The sequence below is a fragment of the Oncorhynchus tshawytscha genome, linkage group LG29, assembly GCF_018296145.1.
Source record: "Oncorhynchus tshawytscha isolate Ot180627B linkage group LG29, Otsh_v2.0, whole genome shotgun sequence".
Lineage (NCBI taxonomy): Eukaryota > Metazoa > Chordata > Actinopteri > Salmoniformes > Salmonidae > Oncorhynchus > Oncorhynchus tshawytscha.
The window spans coordinates 29202258-29229757 of NC_056457.1; the positions used below are offsets into that span (position 1 = coordinate 29202258).

At 54.3% G+C, this 27500-nt stretch overlaps 1 protein-coding gene across 2 annotated transcripts in view; it reads left to right on the forward strand.

Annotated features, from left to right (window-relative positions):
- The window catches only part of LOC112237231 (pleckstrin homology-like domain family B member 2), a 105732-nt gene that overhangs the window by 52688 nt on the left and 25544 nt on the right, over positions 1-27500 (forward strand). For both annotated transcript variants that reach the window (XR_006080278.1, XM_042308582.1), the window contains exons 6-7: positions 6259-6396; positions 8473-8610. Coding sequence is in view for 1 of the 2 variants with exons in the window: in XM_042308582.1 (XP_042164516.1) it covers positions 6259-6396; positions 8473-8610 (276 nt within the window). In the remaining variant the exon portion in view is untranslated. The remainder of the gene's footprint in view (positions 1-6258; positions 6397-8472; positions 8611-27500) is intronic.

Consider the following 27500-nt stretch of genomic DNA (forward strand, 5'->3'; position numbering starts at 1 on the left):
TCTCTCTCTCTCTCCCCTTTCAGCCAACCTCCCCGTCTCTCTCTCTCTCCCCTTTCAGCCAACCTCCCTGTCTCTCTCTCTCAACCTCCCTTTCAGCCAACCCTCCCTGTCTCTCTCTCTCTCTCCCCTTTCAGCCAACCTCCCTGTCTCTCTCTCTCTCCCCTTTCAGCCAACCTCCTCTCTCTCTCTCTCTCTCCCCTTTCAGCCAACCTCCTGTCTCTCTCTCTCTCTCTCTCCTTTCAGCCTCCCTGTCTCTCTCTCTCTCTCCCTTTCAGCCAACCTCCCTGTCTCTCTCTCTCTCTCCTTTCAGCCAACCTCCCTGTCTCTCTCTCTCTCTCCCCTTTCAGCCAACCTCCTGTCTCTCTCTCTCTCTCTCCCTTTCAGCCAACCCCCTGTCTCTCTCTCTCTCCTTTCAGCCAACCTCCCTGTCTCTCTCTCTCTCTCCCCTTTCAGCCAACCTCCTGTCTCTCTCTCTCTCTCTCTCCTTTCAGCCAACCTCCCTGTCTCTCTCTTTCTCCCCTTTCAGCCAACCTCCCTCTCTCTCTCTCTCCCCTTTCAGCCAACCTCCCTGTCTCTCTCTCTTTCTCCTTTCAGCCAACCTCCTGTCTCTCTCTCTTTCTCCTTTCAGCCAACCTCCCTGTCTCTCTCTCTTTCTCCCCTTTCAGCCAACCTCCCTGTCTCTCTCTCTCTTCTCTCCCTTTCAGCCAACCTCCCTGTCTCTCTCTCTCTCTCTCTCTCTCCTTTCAGCCAACCTCCCCTCTCTCTCTCTCTCTCTCTCTCTCCTTTCAGCCAACCTCCCTCCTCTCTCTCTCTCCTTTCAGCCAACCTCCCGTCTCTCTCTCTCTCTCTCTCTCTTTTCAGCCAACCTCCCGTCTCTCTCTCTCTCTCCTTTCAGCCAACCTCTCTCTCTGTCTCTCTCTCTCTCCTTTCAGCCAACCTCCCCGTCTCTCTCTCTCTCCTTTCAGCCAACCTCCCCGTCTCTCTCTCTCTCTTTCCTCTCTCTTCCCTTTCAGCCAACCTCTCTCTCCCTCTCTCTCTCTCTCTCCTTTCAGCCAATCTCTCTCTCCTTTCAGCCAACCTCTCTCTCCCTCTCTCCCTCTCTCCTTTCAGCCAACCTCTCTCTCCCTCTCTCCCTCTCTCCTTTCAGCCAACCTCTCTCTCTCTCTCTCTTTCTCCCCTTTCAGCCAACCTCTGTCTCTCTCTTTCTCCCCTTTCAGCCAACCTCCCTGTCTCTCTCTCTTTCTCCCCTTTCAGCCAACCTCCCTGTCTCTCTCTCTTTCTCCCCTTTCAGCCAACCTCCCTGTCTCTCTCTCTTTCTCCCCTTTCAGCCAACCTCCCTGTCTCTCTCTCTTTCTCCCCTTTCAGCCAACCTCCCTGTCTCTCTCTCTTTCTCCCCTTTCAGCCAACCTCCTGTCTCTCTCTTCTCTCTCCTTTCAGCCAACCTCCCTGTCTCTCTCTCTCCTTTCAGCCAGCCTCTCTCTCTCTCTCCTTTCAGCCAACCTCCTCTCTCTCTCTCTCCTTTCAGCCAACCTCCCTGTCTCTCTCTCTCCTCCTTTCAGCCAACCTCCCCGTCTCTCTCTCTCTCTCTCTCTCCTTTCAGCCAACCTCCCCATCTCTCTCTCTCTCTCCTTTCAGCCAACCTCCCCGTCTCTCTCTCTCTCCTTTCAGCCAACCTCCCCGTCTCTCTCTCTCCTTTCAGCCAACCTCTCTCTCCCTCTCTCTCCCTCTCTCCTTTCAGCCAACCTCCCTGTCTCTCTCTCTCTCTCTCTCTCCTTTCAGCCAACCTCTCTCTCTCTCTCTCTCTCTCTCTCTCTCTCCCTCTCTCCTTTCAGCCAACCTCTCTCTCCCTCTCTCCTTTCAGCCAACCTCCCCGTCTCTCTCAATTCAATTAAATTCAATTCAAGGGCTTTATTGGCATGGGAAACATGTGTTAACATTGCCAAAGCAAGTGAGGTAGACAACATACAAAGTGAATATATAAAGTGAAAAACAACAAAAATTAACAGTAAACATTACACATACAGAAGTTTCAAAACAGTAAAGACATTACAAATGTCATATATATATATATATAGTGTTTTAACAATGTACAAATGGTTAAAGGACACAAGATCAAATAAATAAGCATAAATATGGGTGTATTTACAATGGTGTTTGTTCTTCACTGGTTGCCCTTTTCTCATGGCAACAGGTCACAAATCTTGCTGCTGTGATGGCACACTGTGGAATTTCACCCAGTAGATATGGGAGTTTTTCAAAATTGGATTTGTTTTCGAATTCTTTGTGGATCTGTGTAATCTGAGGGAAATATGTCTCTCTAATATGGTCATACATTGGGCAGGAGGTTAGGAAGTGCAGCTCAGTTTCCACCTCATTTTGTGGCCAGTGAGCACATAGCCTGTCTTCTCTTGAGAGCCATGTCTGCCTATGGCGGCCTTTCTCAATAGCAAGGCTATGCTCACTGAGTCTGTACATAGTCAAGGCTTTCCTTAATTTTGGGTCAGTCACAGTGGTCAGGTATTCTGCCGCTGTGTACTCTCTGTGTAGGGCCAAATAGCATTCTAGTTTGCTCTGTTTTTTTGTTAATTCTTTCCAATGTGTCAAGTAATTATCTTTTTGTTTTCTCATGATTTGGTGGGTCTAATTGTGCTGCTGTCCTGGGGCTCTGTAGTGTGTGTTTGTGTTTGTGAACAGGGCCCCAGGACCAGCTTGCTTAGGGGACTCTTCTCCAGGTTCATCTCTCTGTAGGTGATGGCTTTGTTATGGAAGGTTTGTGAATCGCTTCCTTTTAGGTGGTTGTAGAATTTAACAGCTCTTTTCTGGATTTTGATAATTAGTGGGTATCGGCCTAATTCTGCTCTGCATGCATTATTTGGTGTTCTACGTTGTACACGGAGGATATTTTTGCAGAATTCTGCGTGCAGAGTCTCAATTTGGTGTTTGTCCCATTTTGTGAAGTCTTGGTTGGTGAGCGGACCCCAGACCTCACGACCATAAAGGGCAATGGGCTCTATGACTGATTCAAGTATTTTTAGCCAAATCCTAATTGGTATGTTGAAATTTATGTTTCTTTTGATGGCATAGAATGCCCTTCTTGCCTTGTCTCTCAGATCGTTCACAGCTTTGTGGAAGTTACCTGTGGTGCTGATGTTTAGGCCAAGGTATGTATAGTTTTTGTGTGCTCTAGGGCAACAGTGTCGAGATGGAATTTGTATTTGTGGTCCTGGTGACTGGACCTTTTTGGAACACCATTATTTTGGTCTTACTGAGATTTACTGTCAGGGCCCAGGTCTGACAGAATCTGTGCATAAGATCTAGGTGCTGCTGTAGGCCCTCCTTGGTTGGTGACAGAAGCACCAGATCATCAGCAAACAGCAGACATTTGACTTCGGATTCTAGCAGGGGAGGCCGGGTGCTGCAGACTCTTCTAGTGCCCGCGCCAATTCGTTGATATATATGTTGAAGAGGGTGGGGCTTAAGCTGCATCCCTGTCTAACCCCACGACCCTGTGTGAAGAAATGTGTGTGTTTTTTGCCAATTTTAACCGCACACTTGTTGTTTGTGTACATGGATTTTATAATGTCGTATGTTTTACCCCCAACACCACTTTCCATCAGTTTGTATAGCAGACCCTCATGCCAGATTGAGTCGAAGGCTTTTTTGAAATCAACAAAGCATGAGAAGACTTTGCCTTTGTTTTGGTTTGTTTGGTTGTCAATTAGGGTGTGCAGGGTGAATACATGGTCTGTTGTACGGTAATTTGGTAAAAAGCCAATTTGACATTTGCTCAGTACATTGTTTTCATTGAGGAAGTGTTCGAGTCTGCTGTTAATGATAATGCAGAGGATTTTCCCAAGGTTACTGTTGACACATATTCCACGGTAGTTATTGGGGTCAAATTTGTCTCCACTTTTGTGGATTGGGGTGATCAGTCCTTGGTTCCAAATATTGGGGAAGATGCCAGAGCTAAGTATCTCTCTCTCTCACCTTTCAGCCAACCTCTCTCTCTCTCTCCCCGTCTCTCTCTCTCTCTCTCTCCTTTCAGCCAACCTCCCCGTCTCTCTCTCTCTCTCTCCTTTCAGCCAACCTCCCCGTCTCTCTCTCTCTCTCTCTCCTTTCAGCCAACCTCCCCGTCTCTCTCTCTCTCTCTCCTTTCAGCCAACCTCCCCTCTCTCTCTCTCTCTCCTTTCAGCCAACCTCCCCGTCTCTCTCTCTCTCTCTCCTTTCAGCCAACCTCCCCGTCTCTCTCTCTCTCTCCTTTCAGCCAACCTCCCCGTCTCTCTCTCCCCTTTCAGCCAACCTCTCTCTCTCTCCTTTCAGCCAATCTCTCTCCTCTCTCTCCCTCTCTCCTTTCAGCCAACCTCTCTCTCCCTCTCTCTCCCTCTCTCCTTTCAGCCAACCTCTCTCTCTCTCTCCTTTCAGCCAACCTCTCTCTCTCTCTCCTTTCAGCCAACCTCTCTCTCTCAGCCACCTCTCTCTCTCTCTCTCCTTTCAGCCAACCTTTCTCTCTCTCCTTTCAGCCACCCTCTCTCTCTCTCTCTCCTTTCAGCCAACCTTTCTCTCTCTCCTTTCAGCCACCTCTCTCTCTCTCTCTCTCCTTTCAGCCAACCTTTCTCTCTCTCTCTTTCTCTCTCTCTCTCTCTGTCCTTTCAGCCAACCCTCTCTCTCTCTCTCCTTTCAGCCAACTTCTCTCTCTCTCTCTCCTTTCAGCCTTCTCTCTCCCTCTCTCTCTCTCTCTCTCCTTTCAGCCAACTTTTCTCTCTCTCTCTCTCTCTCTCCTTTCAGCCAACTTCTCTCTCTCTCTCTCTCTCCCTCTCTCCTTTCAGCCAACCTCTCTCTCTCTCTCTCCCTCTCTCCTTTCAAAACCTCTCTCTCTCTCTCTCTCTCTCTCCCTCTCTCCTTTCAGCCAACCTCTTCTCTCTCTCTCTCTCTCTCTCTCTCCTTTCAGCCAATCTCTCTCTCTCCCTCTCTCCTTTCAGCCAACCTCTCTCTCTCTCTCCCTCTCTCCTTTCAGCCAACCTCTCTCTCTCTCCCTCTCTCCTTTCAGCCAATCTCCGTCTCTCTCTCTCTCTTCAGCCAATCTCCCCGTCTCTCTCCCTCTCTTCAGCCAATCTCCCCGTCTCTCTCCCTCTCTTCAGCCAACCTCCCCGTCTCTCTCTCTCTCTCGCTCTTCAGCCAACCTCCCCGTCTCTCTCTCTCTCTTCAGCCAACCTCCCCGTCTCTCTCTCTCTCTCCTTTCAGCCAACCTCCCCGTCTCTCTCTCTCCTTTCAGCCAACCTCCCCGTCTCTCTCTCTCTCTCTCTCTCTCTCCTTTCAGCCAACCTCCCTGTCTCTCTCTCTCTCTCTCTCTCTCTCTCTCTCTCTCTCTCTCCTTTCAGCCAACCACCCCGTCTCTCTCTCTCTCCTTTCAGCCAACCTCCCTTTCTCTTAATGTTGCTTCATGTAGCTTCCCATGGCTTAATAAGAGTTAAAGGAGAGAGAGATGAGAGTGGTAGAGAGAGAGATCCCCTCTCACCATAAAGTATTACAGAGGAAAACACACACTGGCCTTGGCCACGTCTCAACACCTCCTTCTACATTGCTTAGTTCTGTTGTGAAAACTCCTCTGGAATCTGACTTACTCTTATCATTTAGGATCCACCTATTTTATCTACTCGCAAAAATGTCTTATCTTCTTAGACCTCCACAACAAGCTTTAGAGGTCAGGGTTGTTTGTTATAGTGAATCGGTCTTCTATTTACCGTGTCAGAACCTGGAGGTGCTGGATACTGTATTTCAAGTTGGGTTTCTGTGCAGCTGTGAGAGGAGGTCACAGGAGATGTGAGTGTGTGGACAGCTAAATTCAACCAATGAAGCTATCACCTAGAACATGTAGCCTAGTGGTTAGAGTGTTGAACTAGTAACCGGAAGGTTGCAAGTTCAAACCCCCGAGCTGACAAGGTACAAATCTGTCGTTCTGCCCCTGAACAGGCAGTTAACCCACTGTTCCTAGGCCGTCATTGAAAATAAGAATTTGTTCTTAACTGACTTGCCTAGTTAAATAAAGGTAAAATATGTTCTGGATGACCTGTAGTGGGTGCAGGCTTTTGTTCCTGCTCAGCACCAACACGCATTATTCAACTAATTATCAAGATCTAGTTCAACTGAATCAGGTTTGTTCTGGGCTGGGAACAGACAACAGCACCACCAATATCTCTCCAGGACCAGTGAATGAAGAACATAGCATAGATTCCATTGTGAGAGTGATGTCATCTTTAGGCGCTGGCGGAGGAGGGACGACGGAGGAAGGAAGTGACCCGTGTGGAGGAGGAGAGGATCCAGGTGCTCAATAACATGGACAAGCTGGAACAGAAGATCAAAGAGCTGGACAACCAGATGGACGAATCACTCAGAGAAGTAAGGAGGGATGGGGGAGGGACAGAGAGATATAGGGGGAGGGAGGGACAGAGAGATATAGGGGAGGGAGGGACAGAGAGATATAGGGGAGGGAGGGACAGAGAGATATAGGGGGAGGGAGGGACAGAGAGATATAGGGGGAGGGAGGGACAGAGAGATATAGGGGGAGGGAGGGACAGAGAGATATATAGGGGAGGGAGGGACAGAGAGATATAGGGGAGGGAGGGACAAAGAGATATAGGGAGGAGGGAGGGACAGAGAGATATAGGGGGAGGGAGGGACAGAGAGATATAGGGGGAGGAGGGGGACAGAGAGATATAGGGGAGGAGGGGGACAGAGAGATATAGGGGGAGGGAGGGATGCAGAGAAAAGTTGGGTAGAAAGAGGTGAGAGAGACATACTTACTCCCTCTCTCTCCATCCAGGTAGAGATGCAGTGTCTCTCTCTCTCTCTCTCCATCCAGGTAGAGATGCAGTCTCTCTCTCTCTCTCTCTCTCTCTCTCCATCCAGGTAGAGATGCAGTCTCTCTCTCTCTCTCTCTCTCTCAATCCAGGTAGAGATGCAGACACTCTCTCTCTCTCTCTCTCTCTCTCAATCCAGGTAGAGATGCAGTCTCTCTCTCTCTCTCTCCATCCAGGTAGAGATGCAGTCTCTCTCTCTCTCTCCATCCAGGTAGAGATGCAGTCTCTCTCTCTCTCTCTCTCCATCCAGGTAGAGATGCAGTCTCTCTCTCTCTCTCTCTCTCCATCCAGGTAGAGATGCAGACTCCCTCTCTCTCTCTCTCTCCATCCAGGTAGAGATGCAGTCTCTCTCTCTCCATCCAGGTAGAGATGCAGTCTCTATCTCCATCCAGGTAGAGATGCAGTCTCTCTCTCTCTCTCTCATCCAGGTAGAGATGCAGACTCTCTCTCTCTCCCCATCCAGGTAGAGATGCAGTCTCTCCTCTCTCTCTCTCCATCCAGGTAGAGATGCTCTCTCTCTCTCTCTCTCTCTCCATCCAGGTAGAGATGCAGTCTCTCTCTCTCTCTCCATCCAGGTAGAGATGCAGACTCTCCTCTCTCTCCATCCAGGTAGAGATGCAGACACTCCCTCTCTCTCCATCCAGGTAGAGATGCAGACACTCCCTCTCTCTCCATCCAGGTAGAGATGCAGACACTCCCTCTCTCTCCATCAGACACTCCCTCTCTCTCCCAGGTAGAGATGCAGACACTCCCTCTCTCTCCATCCAGGTAGAGATGCAGACTCTCCCCTCTCTCTCCATCCAGGTAGAGATGCAGACACTCCCTCTCTCTCCATCCAGGTAGAGATGCAGACTCTCCCTCTCTCTCCATCCAGGCAGAGATGCAGACACTCCCTCTCTCTCCATCCAGGTAGAGATGCAGACACTCCCTCTCTCTCCATCCAGGTAGAGATGCAGACACTCCCTCTCTCTCCATCCAGGTAGAGATGCAGACACTCCCTCTCTCCATCCAGGTAGAGATGCAGACACTCCTCCCTCTCTCCCTCTCTCTCCATCCAGGTAGAGATGCAGACACTCCCTCTCTCTCCATCCAGGTAGAGATGCAGACACTCCCTCTCCCTCTCTCTCCATCCAGGTAGAGATGCAGACACTCCCTCTCTCTCCATCCAGGTAGAGATGCAGACACTCCCTCTCTCTCCATCCAGGTAGAGATACAGACACTCCCTCTCTCTCCATCCAGGTAGAGATGCAGACACTCCCTCTCTCTCCATCCAGGTAGAGATGCAGACACTCCCTCTCTCCATCCAGGTAGAGATGCAGACACTCCCTCTCTCTCCATCCAGGTAGAGATGCAGACACTCCCTCTCTCTCCATCCAGGTAGAGATGCAGACACTCCCTCTCTCTCCATCCAGGTAGAGATACAGTCTCTCTCTCTCTCTCTCTCTCTCTCCATCCAGGTAGAGATGCAGACACTCCCTCTCTCTCCATCCAGGTAGAGATGCAGACACTCCCTCTCTCTCTCTCTCCATCCAGGTAGAGATACAGACAGACTCACTCTCTCTCTCTCCATCCAGGTAGAGATACAGACAGACTCACTCTCTCTCTCTCCATCCAGGTGGAGATGGAGGGTGCCCTGGTGCAGGCTGAGCAGGATGCAGAGCTATCAGCTCTGCAGCAGGAGAGAGATGCTGTGGAGACACTCGACACCAAGATGGCCGACATGGAACAACAGGCACCGGACCAGAAGCCTCAGGTGTGTGTCTGTTGTAACACTGAGTCAACTGGGTTCACTAGGGGCAACTCAACATAAGGGAGGGAGAGAGTGACAATATGGGTGGGTGTGTACGTGCTGTTACATGGAGTTTGTAAGAGTTTGTGGTGTCATAATCACTGTTTACATGCAGTGGTGGAAAAGTACACAATTGTCATTCTTGAGTAAAAGTAAAGATGCCTTAATAGAAAAGTAAAAGTGAAAGTCACCCAGTAAAATACTACTTGAGTGAAACTCTAAAATGATTTGGTTTTACCTTTACTTTTGATACTTAAGTATATTTAATTGGAAAAATATACTTAAGTATCAAAAGTAAAAGTATAAAAAAATAAAATTTTTAAATGTACAGATATCCAGGGGCTTCGACACTCAGACATAATCTACAAACGAAGCATGTGTTTAATCAATCCACCAGATCAGAGGCAGTAGGGATGACCAGGGATGTTCTGTGTTTAGTGAGTCCTCCAGATCAGGCAGTAGGGATGTTCTCTGTTTAGTGAGTCCTCCAGATCAGGCAGTAGGGATGTTCTCTGTTTAGTGAGTCCTCCAGATCAGGCAGTAGGGATGTTCTCTGTTTAGTGAGTCCTCCAGATCAGAGGCAGTAGGGATGACCAGGGATGTTCTGTGTTTAGTGAGTCCTCCAGATCAGAGGCAGTAGGGATGACCAGGGATGTTCTGTGTTTAGTGAGTCCTCCAGATCAGAGGCAGTAGGGATGACCAGGGATGTTCTGTGTTTAATGAGTCCTCCAGATCAGAGGCAGTAGGGATGACCAGGGATGTTCTCTGTTTAGTGAGTCCTCCAGATCAGAGGCAGTAGAGATGACCAGGGATGTTCTCTGTTTAGTGAGTCCTCCAGATCAGAGGCAGTAGAGATGACCAGGGATGTTCTCTGTTTAGTGAGTCCTCCAGATCAGAGGCAGTAGGGATGACCAGGGATGTTCTCTGTTTAATGAGTCTGTCAGATCAGAGGCAGTAGGGATGACCAGGGATGTTCTCTGTTTAGTGAGTCCACCAGATCAGAGGCAGTAGAGATGTCCAGGGATGTTCTCTGTTTAGTGAGTCCTCCAGATCAGAGGCAGTAGAGATGACCAGGGATGTTCTCTGTTTAGTGAGTCAGCCAGATCAGAGGCAGTAGGGACGACCAGGGATGTTCTCTGTTTAGTGAGTCCACCAGATCAGAGGCAGTAGGGATGACCAGGGATGTTCTCTGTTTAGTGAGTCCTCCAGATCAGAGGCAGTAGGGATGACCAGGGATGTTCTCTGTTTAGTGAGTCCGCCAGATCAGAGGCAGTAGGGATGACCAGGGTTGTTCTCTGTTTAGTGAGTCTGCCAGATCAGAGGCAGTAGGGATGACCAGGGATGTTCTCTGTTTAGTGAGTCCTCCAGATCAGAGGCAGTAGGGATGACCAGGGATGTTCTCTGTTTAGTGAGTCTGCCAGATCAGAGGCAGTAGGGATGACCAGGGATGTTCTCTGTTTAGTGAGTCCTCCAGATCAGAGGCAGTAGGGATGACCAGGGATGTTCTCTGTTTAGTGAGTCCTCCAGATCAGAGGCAGTAGGGATGACCAGGGATGTTCTGTGTTTAGTGAGTCCTCCAGATCAGAGGCAGTAGGGATGACCAGGGATGTTCTGTGTTTAGTGAGTCCTCCAGATCAGAGGCAGTAGAGATGACCAGGGATGTTCTGTGTTTTGTGAGTCCACCAGATCAGAGGCAGTAGAGATGACCAGGGATGTTCTCTGTTTAGTGAGTCCTCCAGATCAGAGGCAGTAGGGATGACCAGGGATGTTCTGTGTTTATGAGTCCTCCAGATCAGAGGCAGTAGGGATGACCAGGGATGTTCTGTGTTTAGTGAGTCCACCAGATCAGAGGCAGTAGGGATGACCAGGGATGTTCTGTGTTTAGTGAGTCCTCCAGATCAGAGGCAGTAGGGATGACCAGGGATGTTCTGTGTTTAGTGAGTCCTCCAGATCAGAGGCAGTAGGGATGACCAGGGATGTTCTGTGTTTAGTGAGTCCACCAGATCAGAGGCAGTAGAGATGACCAGGGATGTTCTCTGTTTAGTGAGTCCTCCAGATCAGAGGCAGTAGAGATGACCAGGGATGTTCTCTGTTTAGTGAGTCTGCCAGATCAGAGGCAGTAGGGACGACCAGGGATGTTCTCTGTTTAGTGAGTCCACCAGATCAGAGGCAGTAGGGATGACCAGGGATGTTCTGTGTTTAGTGAGTCCTCCAGATCAGAGGCAGTAGAGATGACCAGGGATGTTCTGTGTTTTGTGAGTCCACCAGATCAGAGGCAGTAGGGATGACCAGGGATGTTCTCTGTTTAGTGAGTCTGCCAGATCAGAGGCAGTAGAGATGACCAGGGATGTTCTGTGTTTAGTGAGTCTGCCAGATCTTGTGTTCTCTTGTGTGTGAATTAGACAATTTTCCTGTCCTGCTAAGCATTCAAAATGTAATGTACTTTTTGTGTGTCAGGAAAAATATATGGAGTAAAAAGTACATCATTTCCTTTATGAATGTAAGTGAAGTAAAAGTAAACTTTGTCAAATATAAATGTTAAAGTACAGATAACTCAAAAAACTACTTAGGTAGTACTTTAAAGTATTTTTAGTTCAGTACATTACACCACTGTGTGCATGATATGTAATGTGAGTCCAAATAGTAAAATAAATAAATAAATAATATAATAAATAATAAATATAATAAATATAAATATAATAATAATATATATATATAATAATAAATAATAATAATAATAATAAAATATAATAAATAATAAAAATAATAATAATAATAAATATAAATATATAAATATAATAATAATAATATATATATATATATAATAATATATATATATAATAATATAATAATAAATAAATAAATAAATATAATAATAATAATAATAATAATAATAATAATAAATAAATAATAATAATAAATATAATAAATAAAAAGTCCAAATATACAGCTGTTAATTCACAACAGGGTCATGTGGTTTGGTAAGAGGAATGCCCCTCTCCCCACAGGTGTGATTACTACCTCTGAGGTTTTAGAGCTTGAGGTAGTCACCTCATACAAGTACTTGGGAGTATGGCTAGACGGTACACTGTCCTTCTCTCAGCACATATCAAAGCTGCAGGCTAAAGTTAAATATAGACTTGGTTTCCTCTATCGTAAATTGCTCCTCTTTCACCCCAGCTGCCAACTAACCCTGATTCAGATGACCATCCTACCATGCTAGATTATGGAGACATAATTTATAGATCAGCAGGTAAGGGTGCTCTCGAGCAGCTTGATGTTCTTTAGCATTTGGCCATCAGATGTTCCACCAATGCTCCTTATAGGACACATCACTGCACTCTATACTCCTCTGTAAACTGGTCATCTCTGTATACCCGTCGCAAGACCCACTGGTTGATGCTTATTTATAAAACCCTCTTAGGCCTCACTCTCCCCTATCTGAGGTACCTACTGCAGCCCTCATCCTCCACATACAACACCTGTTCACTCCCCTCTATCTGAGATACCTACTGCAGCCCTCATCCTCCACATACAACACCCATTCTGCCAGTCACATTCTGTTAAAGGTCCCCAAAGCACAAACATCCCTGGGTCGCTCCTCTTTTCAGTTCGCTGCAGCTAGCGACTGGAACAAGCTGCAACAAACACTCAAACTGGACAGTTTTATTTACTCAATCATGGACACTGACAGTTGTGGCTGCTTTGCGTGATGTATTGTTGTCTCTACCTTCTTGCCCTTTGTGCTGTTGTCTGTGCCAAATAATGTTTGTACCATGTGTTGCTACCATGTTGTTGTCATGTTGTAATGCTACCATGTTGTCGTCATGTTGTAATGCTGCCATGTTGTCGTCATGTTGTAATGCTACCATGTTGTTGTCATGTTGTAATGCTACCATGTTGTTGTCATGTTGTGTTGCTACCATGTTGTTGTCATGTTGCTACCATGTTGTTGTCATGTTGCTACCATGTTGTTGTTGTGTTGCTACCATGTTGTTGTCATGTTGCTACCATGTTGTTGTCATGTTGCTACCATGCTGTGTTGTCTCTTGTTGTGATGTGTGTTGTCCTATATTTATACGTAATTTATTTATTATAATTTTAAAAATCCCCCCGTCCCTGCAGGAGGCTTTTTGGTAGGCCGTCATTATAAATAAGAATATGTTCATAACGGACTTGCCTGGTTAAATAAAGGTTAAATTATATATATATACAATTTTTTTTTTTTAAGTAGCTTTCACTGTCCTGTCTTATCACACACACACACACATACACAGGGGTGTGTTAAAGTGAGGATTGACTAAAGGATCAATGACAAGAGAATGTGGTGGGGTTGGATGGATGGTAGAAGGTGTGTGTGTTCGCACCCTCTCTGGGTTGTGTTCAGGCCTGTTCCGGAGACTTCCATAAACCCTACTGCTGGCAGATAAATGAGAATGGAGATGGGGGGGAGAATGAGGGGGAGAATGAGGGGAGAATGAGGGGAGAATGGAGGGAGAATGAGGGGAGAATGGAGGGAGAATGGAGGGAGAATGAGGGGAGAATGGAGGGAGAATGGAGGGAGAATGGAGGGAGAATGAGGGGAGAATGGAGGGGAGAATGGAGGGAGAATGAGGGGAGAATGGAGGGAGAATGAGGGGAGAATGGAGGGAGACTAGAGGGGAGAATGAGGGGAGAATGGAGGGAGAATGAGGGGAGAATGGAGGGAGAATGAGGGGAGAATGGAGGGGAGAATGGAGGGAGAATGGAGGGAGAATGAGGGGAGAATGGAGGGAGAATGGAGGGGAGAATGGAGGGAGAATGAGGGGAGAATGGAGGGAGAATGAGGGGAGAATGGAGGGAGACTGGAGGGGAGAATGAGGGGAGAATGAGGGAGAATGGAGGGAGAATGAGGGGAGAATGGAGGGAGAATGAGGGGGAGAATGGAGGGAGAATGAGGGGAGAATGAAGGGAGAATGGAGGGAGACTGGAGGGAGACTGGAGGGGAGACTGGAGGGGAGACTGGAGGGGAGAATGGAGGGGAGAATGGAGGGAGAATGAGGAGAGAGAATGAGGAGAATGGAGGGAGACTGGAGGGGAGACTGGAGGGGAGACTGGAGGGGGAGAATGAGGGGAGAATGAGGGGAGACGGGGGAGAATGAGGGGAGAATGGGGGGGAGAATGAGGGGAGAATGGAGGGAGAATGAGGGGAGAATGAGGGGAGACGGGGGGAGAATGAGGGGAGAATGGAGGGAGAATGGAGGGAGAATGAGAGGAGAATGAGGGGAGACGGGGGGAGTATGAGGGGAGAATGGAGGGAGAATGGAGGGAGAATGGAGGGAGACTGGAGGGGAGAATGAGGGGAGATGGGGGGGAGAATGAGGGGAGAATGGAGGGAGAATGGAGGGGAGAATGAGAGGAGAATGAGGGGAGACGGGGGGGAGAATGAGGGAGAATGGGGAGACGGGGGGAGAATGAGGGAGAATGGAGGGAGACGGGGGGAGAATGGAGGGAGAATGGGGGGAATGAGGGGGAATGGAGGAGACGGGGGAGAATGAGGGGGAATGAGGGAGACGGGGAGAATGAGGGGAGACGAGGGGGGGAGAATGAGGGGAGAATGGAGGGAGACGGGGGAGAATGAGGGGGAATGAGGGGAGATGGGGGGAGAATGAGGGAGAATGGAGGGAGACGGGGGAGAATGAGGGGGAATGAGGGGAGACGGGGGGAGAATGGGGGAGGGGGGGGAGAATGAGGGGAGAATGGGGGAGACTGGGGGAGAATGAGGGGGAATAAGGGGAGACGGGGGAGAATGGGGGGGATGAGGGGAGGGAGAATGAGGGGAGACGGGGGGAGAATGAGGGGAGACGGGGGAGAATGAGGGGAGTGGGGGAGACGGGGGGAGAATGGGGGAGAATGAGGGGAGAATGAGGGGAGCGGGGGGAGAATGAGGGAGAATGAGGGAGCGGGGGAGAATGAGGGGAGCGGAGGGGAGAATGAGGGGAGACGGGGGAGAATGAGGGGAGACGGGGGGGAGAATGAGGAGACGGGGGAGAATGAGGGGAGACTGGGGGAGAATGAGGGAGCCTGAGGGGAGCGGGTGGGGAGAATGAGGGGAGCGGGGGAGAAATGAGGGGAGACGAGGGTAGAATGAGGGGAGACGAGGGAGAATAGGGGAGACGGGGGGAGAAGAGGGTAGAATGAGGGGAGAATGAGGGAGAATGAGGGGAGATGGGGGAGAATGAGGGGAGACGGAGGGAGAATGAGGGGAGAATGAGGGTAGACGGGGGAGAATGAGGGGAGAATGAGGGGAGATGGGGGGAGAATGAGGGGAGAATGAGGGGAGCCGGAGGGAGACGAGGGGAGAATGAGGGAGAATGGGGGGAGACGAGGGGGAGAATGAGGGGAGCGGGGGAGAATGAGGGAGCCGGAGGGAGACGAGGGGGAGAATGAGGGAGCGGGGGAGACTGAGGGAGCGGGAGGGGAGAATGAGGGGAGCGGGGGGAATGAGGGAGTGGGGGGAGACGGGGGGAGAATGGGGGAGAATGAGGGGAGATTGAGGGGAGCGGGGGGAGATTGAGGGAGACGGGGGAGAATGAGGGGAGACTGGGGGAGAATGAGGGAGAATGGGGGGAGAATGAGGGGAGCGGGGGAGAATGAGGGGAGAATGGGGGAGAATGAGGGGAGACGGGGAGAATGAGGGGAGACTGGGGGGAGCGGGTGGGGAGAATGAGGGGAGACGGGGGGGGGAGAGAATGGGGGAGAATGAGGGGAGAGGGAGGGAGAATGAGGGAGAGGGGGGAGAATGAGGGAGAATGAGGGAGGTGGGGAGAATGAGGGGAGACGGGTGGGGAGCATGAGGGGAGAATGAGGGGAGCTGGGGGGGAGAATGAGGGAGAATGAGGGGAGACGAGGGAGAATGGGGGAGAATGAGGGAGACGGAGGGAGAATGAGGGGAGACGGGGAGAAGAGGGTAGAATGAGGGGAGAATGAGGGAGAATGAGGGGAGATGGGGGAGAATGAGGGAGAATGAGGGGAGACGGAGGGAGAATGAGGGGAGATGGAGGGAGAATGAGGGAGACGGGGAGGGAGGGAGAATAGGGGAGACGGAGGGAGAATGAGGGGAGACGGAGGGAGAAGAGGGGAGAATGAGGGGAGACGAGGGAGAGGGGGAGAATGAGGGAGACTGAGGGGAGACGAGGGAGAATGAGGGGAGACGGAGGGAGAATGAGGGGAGATGGAGGGAGAATGAGGGGAGAATGAGGGAGACGGAGGGAGAATAGGGGAGTCGGAGGGAGAATGAGGGAGACGGAGGGAGAAGAGGGGAGAATGAGGGGAGACGAGGGAGATGGGGGAGAATGAGGGAGACTGAGGGGAGACGAGGGTAGAATGAGGGAGACGGAGGGAGAAATGAGGGGAGATGGAGGGAGAATGAGGGGAGACGAGGGAGATGAGGGAGAATAGGGGGAGACGGGGGAGAATGAGGGGAGACGGAGGGAGAAGAGGGAGAATGGAGGGGAGACGGGGGGAGATGGGGGAGAATGAGGGGAGACTGAGGGGAGACGAGGGTAGAATGAGGGGAGACGAGGGGAGACGGAGGGAGAATAGGGGAGACGGGGGGAGAATGAGGGGAGACTGGGGGAGAATGAGGGGGAGACGATGGGAGAATGGGGGAGAATGAGGAGAGACGGAGGGAGAATAGGGGGAGAATGAGGGGAGACTGAGGGGAGACTGAGGGAGACTGAGGGAGAATGAGGGGAGACTGAGGGAGAATGAGGGGAGATGGAGGGAGAATGAGGGAGAATGAGGGGAGAATGAGGGGAGACGGAGGGAGAATGAGGGAGACGAGGGGAGACTGGGGAGATGGGGGGAAATGAGGGGAGACGAGGGAGACTGAGGGGAGAATGAGGGAGACGGGGAGAATGAGGGGAGACGGGGAGAATGAGGGGAGATGAGGGGATGAGAGACTGGGGAGAATGATGGGGGAGACGATGGGAGACTGGGGGGAGAATGAGGAGAGACGGAGGGAGAATAGGGGGAGAATGAGGGAGAATAGGGGGAGAATGAGGGAGACGGAGGGAGAATGAGGGGAGACGGAGGGAGAATGAGGGGAGATGGAGGGAGAATGAGGGGAGAATGGGGAGACGAGGGGAGATGGGGGAGAATGAGGGGAGACGGGGGGAGAATGAGGGAGAAGAGGGGAGACTGAGGGAGACTAGGGGAGACGGAGGGAGAATGAGGGAGAATGAGGGAGAATGAGGGGAAACTGAGGGGAGACGGGGGGAGAATGAGGAGAGACGGAGGGAGAATAGGGGGAGAATGAGGGGAGACGGAGGGAGAATAGGGGAGAATGAGGGGGAGACGGAGGGAGAATGAGGGAGAATGAGGGGAGATGGGGAGAGGGAGGGGAGACGGAGGGAGAATGAGGGGAGACGGAGGGAGAATGAGGGAGACGGAGGGAGAATGAGGGGAGACGGGGAGACGAGGGGAGATGGGGGAGACTGGGGGAGAAGAGGGAGACTGAGGGAGACTAGGGGAGACGGAGGGAGAATGAGGGGAGACTGAGGGAGAATGAGGGAGAATGAGGGGAAACTGAGGGGAGACGGGGAGAATGAGGGGATAATGAGGGGAGACGGGGGGAGAATGAGGGGAGAAGAGGGAGACGGAGGGAGAAGAGGGGAGAATGAGGGGAGACGGAGGGAGAAGAGGGGAGGACGAGGGGAGACGAGGGAGACTAGGGTAGATGGGGGAGAATGAGGGGAGACGGGGAGAATGGGGAGAATGAGGGGAGACGGGGGGGGAGACGGAGGGAGAATGGGGGAGACGAGGGGAGAATGAGGGGAGACGGGGGAGAATGAGGGAGACTGAGGGAGACGGGGGATAATGAGGGGAAATGAGGGGAGCGGGGGGAGAATGAGGGGGAGAATGAGGGGAGACTGAGGGAGAATGAGGGGAGACGGGGGAGAATGAGGGAGAAGGGAGAATGAGGGGAGAAGAGGGGAGACTGAGGGAGAATGAGGGGAGACGGGGAGAATGAGGGAGACTGAGGGGAGACGGGGGAGAATGAGGGGAGACTGAGGGAGAATGAGGGGAGACGGGGGAGAATGAGGGGAGACGGGGAGAATGAGGGAGACATGAGGGGAGACGGAGGGAGAAGAGGGAGATGGGGGAGAATGAGGGAGACAAGGGTAGAATGAGGAGAGACTGAGGGAGAATGGGGGAGAATGAGGGGAGACTGGGGGAGAATGAGGGGAGACGGGGAGACTGAGGGGAGAATGAGGGGAGACTGAGGGTAGAATGAGGGGAGACGGGGAGAATGAGGGGAGACGGGGGGAGAATGAGGGGAGACAAGGGGAGACGGAGGGAGAAGAGGGAGATGGGGGAGAATGAGGGGAGACGGGGGAGACGGGGGAGAATGAGGGGAGACGGGGGGGAGAATGAGGGGAGACTGAGGGAGAATGAGGGGAGACTGAGGGAGAATGAGGGGAGACGAGGGGAGAATGAGGGAGACGGGGAGACGGAGGGATAATGAGGGGAGAAGAGGGGAGAATGAGGGGAGACTGAGGGAGAATGAGGGGAGAATGAGGGGAGACGGGGGAGAAATGAGGGGAGAAGAGGGGAGAATGAGGGAGACTGAGGGGAGACGGGGAGAATGAGGGGAGAAGAGGGGAGACGGGGGAGAAATGAGGGAGAAGAGGGGAGAATGAGGGAGACTGAGGGGAGACGGGGGGAGAATGAGGGGAGACGGGGGAGACGAGGGGAGACTAGGGTAGAATGAGGGGAGACTGAGGGAGACGAGGGGAGACTGAGGGGAGACTGAGGGAGAATGAGGGGAGACTGAGGGAGAATGAGGGGAGACGAGGGGAGAATGAGGGGAGACGGGGGAGACGGAGGGAGAATGAGGGAGACTGAGGAGAATGAGGGGAGAATGAGGGGAGAATGAGGGGAGAATGGGGAGAATGAGGGGAGAAGAGGGGAGAATGAGGGGAGACTGAGGGGAGACGGGGGGAGAAGAGGGGAGACGAGGGGAGAATGAGGGGAGACTGAGGGGAGACGGGGGGAGAATGAGGGGAGAATGAGGGAGACGGGGGAGAATGAGGGAGAAGAGGGGAGAATGAGGGAGACTGAGGGGAGACGGGGGGAGAATGAGGGGAGAAGAGGGAGACTGGGGAGATGAGGGGAGACTGAGGGGAGACGGGGGAGAATGAGGGAGACGGGGGAGACGAGGGGAGACTAGGGTAGAATGAGGGGAGAATGAGGGGAGACTGGGGGAGAATGAGGGGAGAAGAGGGAGACTGAGGGAGAATGAGGGGAGACGGGGAGAATGAGGGGAGAATGAGGGGAAACTGAGGGGAGACGGGGGGAGAATGAGGGAGACTGAGGGAGAATGAGGGGATAATGAGGGGAGACGGGGGGAGAATGAGGGAGAAGAGGGGAGACTGAGGGAGAATGAGGGGAGACTAGGGTAGACGGAGGGAGAATGAGGGAGACTGAGGGAGAATGAGGGGAGAATGAGGGGAAACTGAGGGGAGACGGGGGAGAATGAGGGGAGACTGAGGGAGAATGAGGGGATAATGAGGGGAGACGGGGGAGAATGAGGGGAGAAGAGGGAGACTGAGGGAGAATGAGGGGAGACTAGGGTAGACGGAGGGAGAATGAGGGAGACTGAGGTAGAATGAGGGAGAATGAGGGGAGACGAGGGGAGACGGAGGGAGAAGAGGGAGAATGAGGGGAGAATGAGGGGAGAAGAGGGGAGAAGAGGGAGAATGAGGGGAGACGAGGGGGAGACGAGGGGAGACTAGGGGGTAGATGGGGAGAATGAGGGAGACAGGGGGAGAATGGGGGAGAATGAGGGGAGACGGGGAGACGGAGGGAGAATGGGGGAGACGAGGGGAGAATGAGGGGAGACGGGGGAGAATGAGGGGAGACTGAGGGGAGACGGGGGGAGAATGAGGGGAGAAGGGGGAGAATGAGGGGAGACTGAGGGAGAATGAGGGGAGACGGGGAGAATGAGGGAGAATGAGGGAGACTGAGGGGAGACGGGGGAGAAATGAAGGGAGACTGAGGGAGAATGAGGGAGACGGGGGGAGAATGAGGGAGACGGGGGGAGAATGAGGGGAGACGGAGGGAGAATAGGGGGAGAATGAGGGGAGACTGAGGGGAGACTGAGGGAGACTGAGGGAGAATGAGGGGAGACTGAGGGAGAATGAGGGAGATGGAGGGAGAATGAGGGGAGAATGAGGGAGACGGAGGGAGAATGAGGGGGAGACGAGGGGAGACGAGGGGAGATGGGGGAGAATGAGGGAGACGAGGGGAGACTGAGGGGAGACTGAGGGGAGAATGAGGGGAGACGGGGGGAGAATGAGGGGAGACGGGGGAGAATGAGGGGAGATGAGGGGAGAGTGGGGAGAATGAGGGGAGACGATGGGAGACGGGGAGAATGAGGGAGACGGAGGGAGAATGGGGGAGAATGAGGGAGAATAGGGGGAGAATGAGGGAGACGGAGGGAGAATGAGGGGAGAATGAGGGGAGACGGAGGGAGAATGAGGGGAGATGGAGGGAGAATGAGGGGACACGGGAGACGAGGGGAGATGGGGGAGAATGAGGGGAGACGGGGGAGAATGAGGGAGAATGAGGGAAACTGAGGGGAGACGGGGAGAATGAGGAGAGACGGAGGGGAGAATAGGGGGAGAATGAGGGAGACGGAGGGAGAATAGGGGGAGAATGAGGGGAGACGGAGGGAGAATGAGGGGAGAATGAGGGGAGAATGAGGGGAGATGGAGGGGAGACGGAGGGAGAATGAGGGAGACGGAGGGAGAATGGGGGAGACGGAGGGAGAATGAGGGGAGACGGGGAGACGAGGGAGATGGGGGGGGAGAATGAGGGAGACGGGGGGAGAAGAGGGGGAGACTGAGGGAGACTAGGGAGACGGAGGGAGAATGGGGAGACTGAGGGAGAATGAGGGGAGAATGAGGGGAAACTGAGGGGAGACGGGGGGAGAATGAGGGGATAATGAGGGGAGACGGGGAGAATGAGGGAGAAGAGGGAGACGGAGGGAGAAGAGGGAGAATGAGGGGAGACGGAGGGAGAAGAGGGGAGAATGAGGGGAGACGAGGGGAGACTAGGGAGATGGGGGAGAATGAGGGAGAATGAGGGGAGAATGGGGGAGAATGAGGGGAGGGGGGGAGACGGAGGGAGAATGGGGGAGACGAGGGGAGAATGAGGGGAGACTGAGGGAGACGGGGGATAATGAGAGGGAGAATGAGGGGAGCGGGGGGAGAATGAGGGGAGAATGAGGGAGACTGAGGGAGAATGAGGGAGACGGGGGGAAATGAGGGGAGAAGGGGGAGAATGAGGGGAGAAGAGGGAGACTGAGGGAGAATGGGGGGAGACGGGGAGAATGAGGGGAGAATGACGGGGGAGACTGAGGGGAGACTGGGGGAGAATGAGGGGAGACTGAGGGAGAATGAATGAGGGGAGACGGGGGGAATGAGGGGAGACGGGGGGAGAATGAGGGGAGACGGGGAGAATGAGGGAGAGGGGAGAATGAGGGAGAATGAGGGGAGAATGAGGGGAGATGGGGAGAATGAGGGGAGACGGGGGAGAATGAGGGGAGACGGAGGGAGAATGGGGGGACGGGGAGAATGAGGGGAGATGGGGGGGAGAATGAGGGGAGAATGAGGGGGAGAATGAGGGGAGACGAGGGGAGAATGAGGGGGAGACTGAGGGGAGAATGAGGGGAGGAGGGGAGAATGAGGGAGAGGGGAGATGGGGGAGAATGAGGGGAGGGAGACTGAGGGAGAATGAGGGGAGAATGAGGGGAGATGAGGGGAGAATGAGGGGAGACGGGGGAAATGAGGGGAGAAGGGGAGACGGAGGGAGACTGAGGGAGGGAGAATGAGGGGAGACTGAGGGGAGACGACGGGGAGAATGAGGGGACTGAGGGAGAATGAGGGAGAATGAGGGGAGACGGGGAGAATGAGGGAGAATGAGGGGAGAATGAGGGAGAATGAGGGAGAATGAGGGGAGACGGGGAGAATGAGGGGAGAATGAGGGGAGACGGAGGGAGAATGAGGGGAGAATGAGGGGAGACTGACGAGGGGGAGACGAGGGGAATGAGGGGAGACGGGGGAGACGGGGGAGAATGAGGGGAGACGGGGGGGAGAATGAGGGGAGACTGGGGAGAATGAGGGGAGATGAGGGGAGAATGAGGGAGAATGAGGGGAGACGGGGGGAGACTGAGGGGAGATGAGGGAGAATGAGGGGAGACGGGGAGAATGAGGGAGAATGGGGGAGACGGAGGGAGAATGAGGGGAGACGGAGGGAGAATGAGGGGAGAATGAGGGGAGACGAGGGAGATGGAGGGAGAATGAGGGGAGAATGAGGGAGACGGGGGAGAATGAGGGGAGACGAGGGGAGAATGAGGGGAGACGAGGGAGAATGAGGGGAGACGGGGGGAGAATGAGGGGAGACGAGGGGAGAAGGGGGAGAATGAGGGGAGACTGGGGGAGAAGAGGGAGAATGAGGGGAGACGAGGGAGAATGGGGAGAAGAGGGGAGACGGGGGAGAATGAGGGAGAAGAGGGAGACTGAGGGAGAAGAGGGGAGACGGGGGAGATGGATGAGGGGGGAATGAGGGGAGAAGAGGGAGACTGAGGGAGACGAGGGGAGATGAGGGAGAATGAGGGGAGACTGAGGGAGAATGAGGGGAGACTGAGGGGAGAATGAGGGGAGACTGAGGGAGAATGAGGGGAGACGGGGAGACGAGGGGAGATGGGGAGGGAGAATGAGGGAGACTGAGGGAGAATGAGGGGAGGCTGAGGGAGAATGAGGGAGACTGAGGGGGGAATGAGGGGAGACTGAGGGAGAATGAGGGGAGAATGAGGGGAGACGAGGGGAGAATGAAGGGAGAAGACGGGGGAGAATGAGGGGAGACGGGGGAGAATGAGGGAGAGAATGGGGAGACTGAGGGAGAATGAGGGGAGACTGGGGGAGAATGAGGGGAGACGGGGGGAGAATGAGGGGAGACATGAGGGGAGAAGAGGGGAGATGGGGGAGAATGAGGAGAGACAAGGGAGAATGAGGAGAGACTGAGGGAGAATGAGGGGAGATGAGGGGGGAGAATGAGGGGAGACTGGGGAGAATGAGGGGAGACTGGGGAGAATGAGGGGAGAATGAGGGGAGACAAGGGGAGACTGAGGGAGAATAGGGGAGACGGGGGGAGAATGAGGGGAGACTGAGGGAGAATGAGGGGAGACGGGGGAGAATGAGGGGGAGACGGGGGAGAATGAGGGGAGACAAGGGGAGACGGAGGGAGAAGAGGGGAGATGGGGGAGAATGAGGGAGATGGGAGACGGGGGGAGAATGAGGGAGAGGGGGAGACGGGGGAGAATGAGGGGAGACGGGGGAGAATGAGGGGAGAGGGAGAATGAGGAGGGGAGACTGAGGGAGACTGAGGGGAGACTGAGGGGAGAAATGAGGGGAGACGAGGGGAGACTAGGGAGAATGAGGGAGAATGGGGGAGACGAGGGGAGACGGAGGGATAATGAGGGGAGAAGAGGGGAGAATGAGGGGAGACTGAGGGGAGACTGAGGGAGAATGAGGGGAGAATGAGGGGAGACGGGGGGAGAATGAGGGGAGAAGAGGGGAGAATGAGGGGAGACGGGGAGAATGAGGGAGACGGGGAGACGAGGGGAGACTAGGGTAGAATGAGGGGAGAATGAGGGGAGACGGGGGAGAATGAGGGGAGAAGAGGGGAGACTGAGGGAGAATGAGGGGAGGCGGGGGGAGGATGAGGGGGACGAGGGAGAATGAGGGGAGACTGAGGGAGAATGAGGGGAGACGGGGGGAGAATGAGGGGAGACGGGGAACGGAGGGAGAATGGGGGAGAATGAGGGGAGACGGGGGAGACGGAGGGAGAATGGGGAGACGAGGGGAGACAAGGGAGAATGAGGGGAGACGGAGGGAGGATGAGGGGAGACGGGGGAGAATGAGGGGAGAATGGGGGAGACGGGGGAGAATGAGGGGGAGACGGGGGGAGATGGGGGGAGAATGAGGGGAGACGGGGGGAGATGGAGGGAGAATGGGGGAGACGGAGGTAGAATGAGGGGAGACGGAGGTAGAATGAGGGGAGACGGAGGAGAATGAGGGGAGACGGAGGTAGAATGAGGGGAGACGGGGGGAGAATGAGGAGACGGAGGGAGACTGAGGGGAGAATGAGGGAGACGGAGGGGAGACGGGGAGACGGAGGGGAGACGGGGGTAGAATGAGGGGAGACTGTGGGAGAATGAGGGAGACTGTGGGAGAATGAGGGAGACTGTGGGAGAATGAGGGGAGACGAGGGTAGAATGAGGGGAGACGGAGGGAGATGGAGGGGAGAGAATGGGGGAGAATGAGGGGAGACGAGGGGAGACTGGGAGAATGAGGGGAGAATGAGGGGAGACGGAGGGAGAATGAGGGGAGAATGAGGGGAGACTGAGGGAGAATGAGGGGAGACTGAGGGAGAATGAGGGAGACTGAGGGAGAATGAGGGAGAATGAGGGGAGACGGGGGAGGATGAGGGGAGACTGAGGGAGAATGAGGGGAGGCGGGGGAGGATGAGAATGGGGGACGAGGGAGAATGAGGGGAGACTGAGGGAGAATGAGGGGAGACGGGGGAGGATGAGGGGAGACGGAGGGGAGACGAGGTTAGAATGAGGGGAGACGAGGGAGACGGGGGGAGAATGAGGGGAGAATGAGGGGAGACGGGGGAGAAGGAGGGAGAAGAGGGGAGAATGAGGGGAGACGGAGGGAGAAGAGGGGAGAATGAGGGGAGACGAGGGAGAGAATGAGGGGAGACGAGGGGAGAATGAGGGGAGACGGGGGGAGAATGAGGAGACGGAGGGAGAATGAGGGGAGACGGGGGGAGAATGAGGGGAGACGGGGAACGGAGGGAGAATGGGGGAGAATGAGGGAGACGGGGGAGACGGAGGGAGAATGGGGAGACGAGGGGAGACGAGGGTAGAGAATGAGGGAGACGGAGGGAGAATGAGGGAGACGGGGGAGAATGAGGGGAGACGGAGGGGAGACGAGGTTAGAATGAGGGGAGACGCAGGGAGACGGGGGGAGAATGAGGGGAGAATGAGGGGAGAAGAGGGGAGACTGAGGGAGAATGAGGGGAGACGAGGGTAGACGGAGGGAGAAGAGGGGAGAATGAGGGGAGACGGAGGGAGAAGAGGGGAGAATGAGGGGAGACGAGGGAGAATGAGGGGAGACGGGGGGAGAATGAGGGGAGACGGAGAATGGGGGGAGAATGAGGGGAGACGGGGGGAGACGGAGGGAGAATGGGGGAGACGAGGGGAGACAAGGGTAGAATGAGGGGAGACGGAGGGAGAATGAGGGGAGACGGGGGGAGAATGAGGGGAGAATGGGGGAGACGGGGAGAATGAGGGGAATGGGGGGAGATGGGGGGAGAATGAGGGGAGACGGGGGGAGATGGAGGGAGAATGGGGAGACGGAGGTAGAATGAGGGGAGACGGAGGTAGAATGAGGGGAGACGGAGGTAGAATGAGGGGAGACGGGGGAGACTGAATGGGGAGACGGAGGGAGACTGAGGGGAGACGGAGGGGAGACGGGGGGAGACGGAGGGGAGACGGGGGGTAGAATGAGGGGAGACTGTGGGAGACTGTGGGAGAATGAGGGGAGACTGTGGGAGAATGAGGGGAGACGGAGGGAGAATGAGGGGAGACGAGGGTAGAATGAGGGGAGACGGAGGGAGATGGAGGGGAGACGGGGGGAGAATGAGGGGAGACGAGGGAGACTGGGAGAATGAGGGGAGAATGAGGGGAGACGGAGGGAGAATGAGGGGAGAATGAGGGGAGAATGAGGGGAGACTGAGGGGAGAATGAGGGGAGACTGAGGGAGAATGAGGGAGACTGAGGGAGAATGAGGGAGAATGAGGGGAGGATGAGGGGAGACTGAGGGAGAATGAGGGAGAATGAGGGGAGGCAGGGGGGGGAGGATGAGGGGGACGTAGGGAGAATGAGGGGGAGACTGAGGGAGAATGAGGGGAGACAGGGGGGGAGGATGAGGGAGACGGAGGGGAGACGAGGTTAGAATGAGGGGAGACGAGGGAGACGGGGGGAGAAATGAGGGGAGACGAGGGGAGAAGGAGGGAGAAGAGGGGAGAATGAGGGGAGACGGAGGGAGAAGAGGGGAGAATGAGGGGAGACGAGGGGGAGAATGAGGGGAGACGGGAGGAGACGGAGGGAGAATGAGGGGAGACGGGGGAGAATGAGGGGAGACGGGGAACGGAGGGAGAATGGGGGAGAATGAGGGGAGACGGGGAGACGGAGGGAGAATGGGGGAGACGAGGGGAGACGAGGGTAGAATGAGGGGAGACGGAGGGAGGATGAGGGGAGACGGGGGGAGAATGAGGGGAGACGGGGGAGAATGAGGGGAGACAGGGGGGAGATGGAGGGAGAATGGGGAGACGGAGGGAGAATGAGGGGAGACGGGGGAGAATGAGGAGACGGAGGGGGTCTCAGGGTGGGTGTCTCTCAGACTGAGGGGAGACTGAGGGGAGAATGAGGGGAGACGGAGGGGAGACGGGGGAGACGGAGGGGAGACGGGGGTAGAATGAGGGGAGACTGTGGGAGACTGTGGGAGAATGAGGGGAGACTGTGGGAGAATGAGGGGAGACGGAGGGAGAATGAGGGGAGACGAGGGTAGAATGAGGGGAGACGGAGGGAGATGGAGGGGAGACGGGGGGAGAATGAGGGGAGACGAGGGGAGACTGGGAGAATGAGGGGAGAATGAGGGGAGACTGAGGGAGAATGAGGGAGAATGAGGGAGAATGAGGGGAGACTGAGGGAGAATGAGGGAGAATGAGGGGAGATGGGGGGGAGGATGAGGGGAGACTGAGGGAGAATGAGGGAGAATGAGGGGAGACGGGGGGGAGGATGAGGGGGACGTAGGGAGAATGAGGGAGACTGAGGGAGAATGAGGGGAGACGGGGGAGGATGAGGGGAGACGGAGGGGAGACGAGGTTAGAATGAGGGGGAGACGCAGGGAGACGGGGGGGAGAATGAGGGGAGAATGAGGGGAGACGGGGGGAGAATGAGGGGAGACTGAGGGAGAATGAGGGGAGACGGAGGGAGAATGGGGGAGACGAGGGGAGAATGATGGGAGACTTAGGGAGAATGAGGGAGACGGAGGGAGAATGAGGGGAGAATGAGGGGCGACGGGGGGGAGACGGGAGGGGAGATGGGGGGAGACGGGAGGGGAGATGGGGGGAGACGGAGGGAGAATTCTGCTGTGTCTGGTCAGCTAGCCTGTTTCTGCTGTGTCGGGTCAGCTAGCCTGTTTCTGCTGTGTCGGTTCACCCCCAACCCACCATTGTATCGGTCCTGCCGGTCTTCCCTGTCCTCTAGTCCATCCCTCCATCCAGCTCTCCAGATCACTGTAACACTGTATTAACTCTGTTTCCCTTCTCCCACAAACGCTGGAACCTGCCCTCTGTCCTGTGTGTGTGTATTGTTGTCTATGTGTGTGCTTGTCGTCCGTCTGTGTGTGCTGTGTGTCCTCCACTGTGTGTGTGTGCTTATGAGTATGCCAGGTGTGTGTCTCTACAGACTGAGATGACTAGTGTAGAGCAGCTGTCTCAGGGTGTGTGTCTCTACAGACTGAGAGGACTAGTGTAGAGCAGCTGTCTCAGGGTGTGTGTCTCTACAGACTGAGAGGACTAGTGTAGAGCAGCTGTCTCAGGGTGGGTGTCTCTACAGACTGAGAGGACTAGGGTAGAGCAGCTGTCTCAGGGTGAGTGTCTCTACAGACTGAGAGGACTAGGTAGAGCAGCTGTCTCAGGGTGGGTGTCTCTACAGACTGAGAGGACTAGTGTAG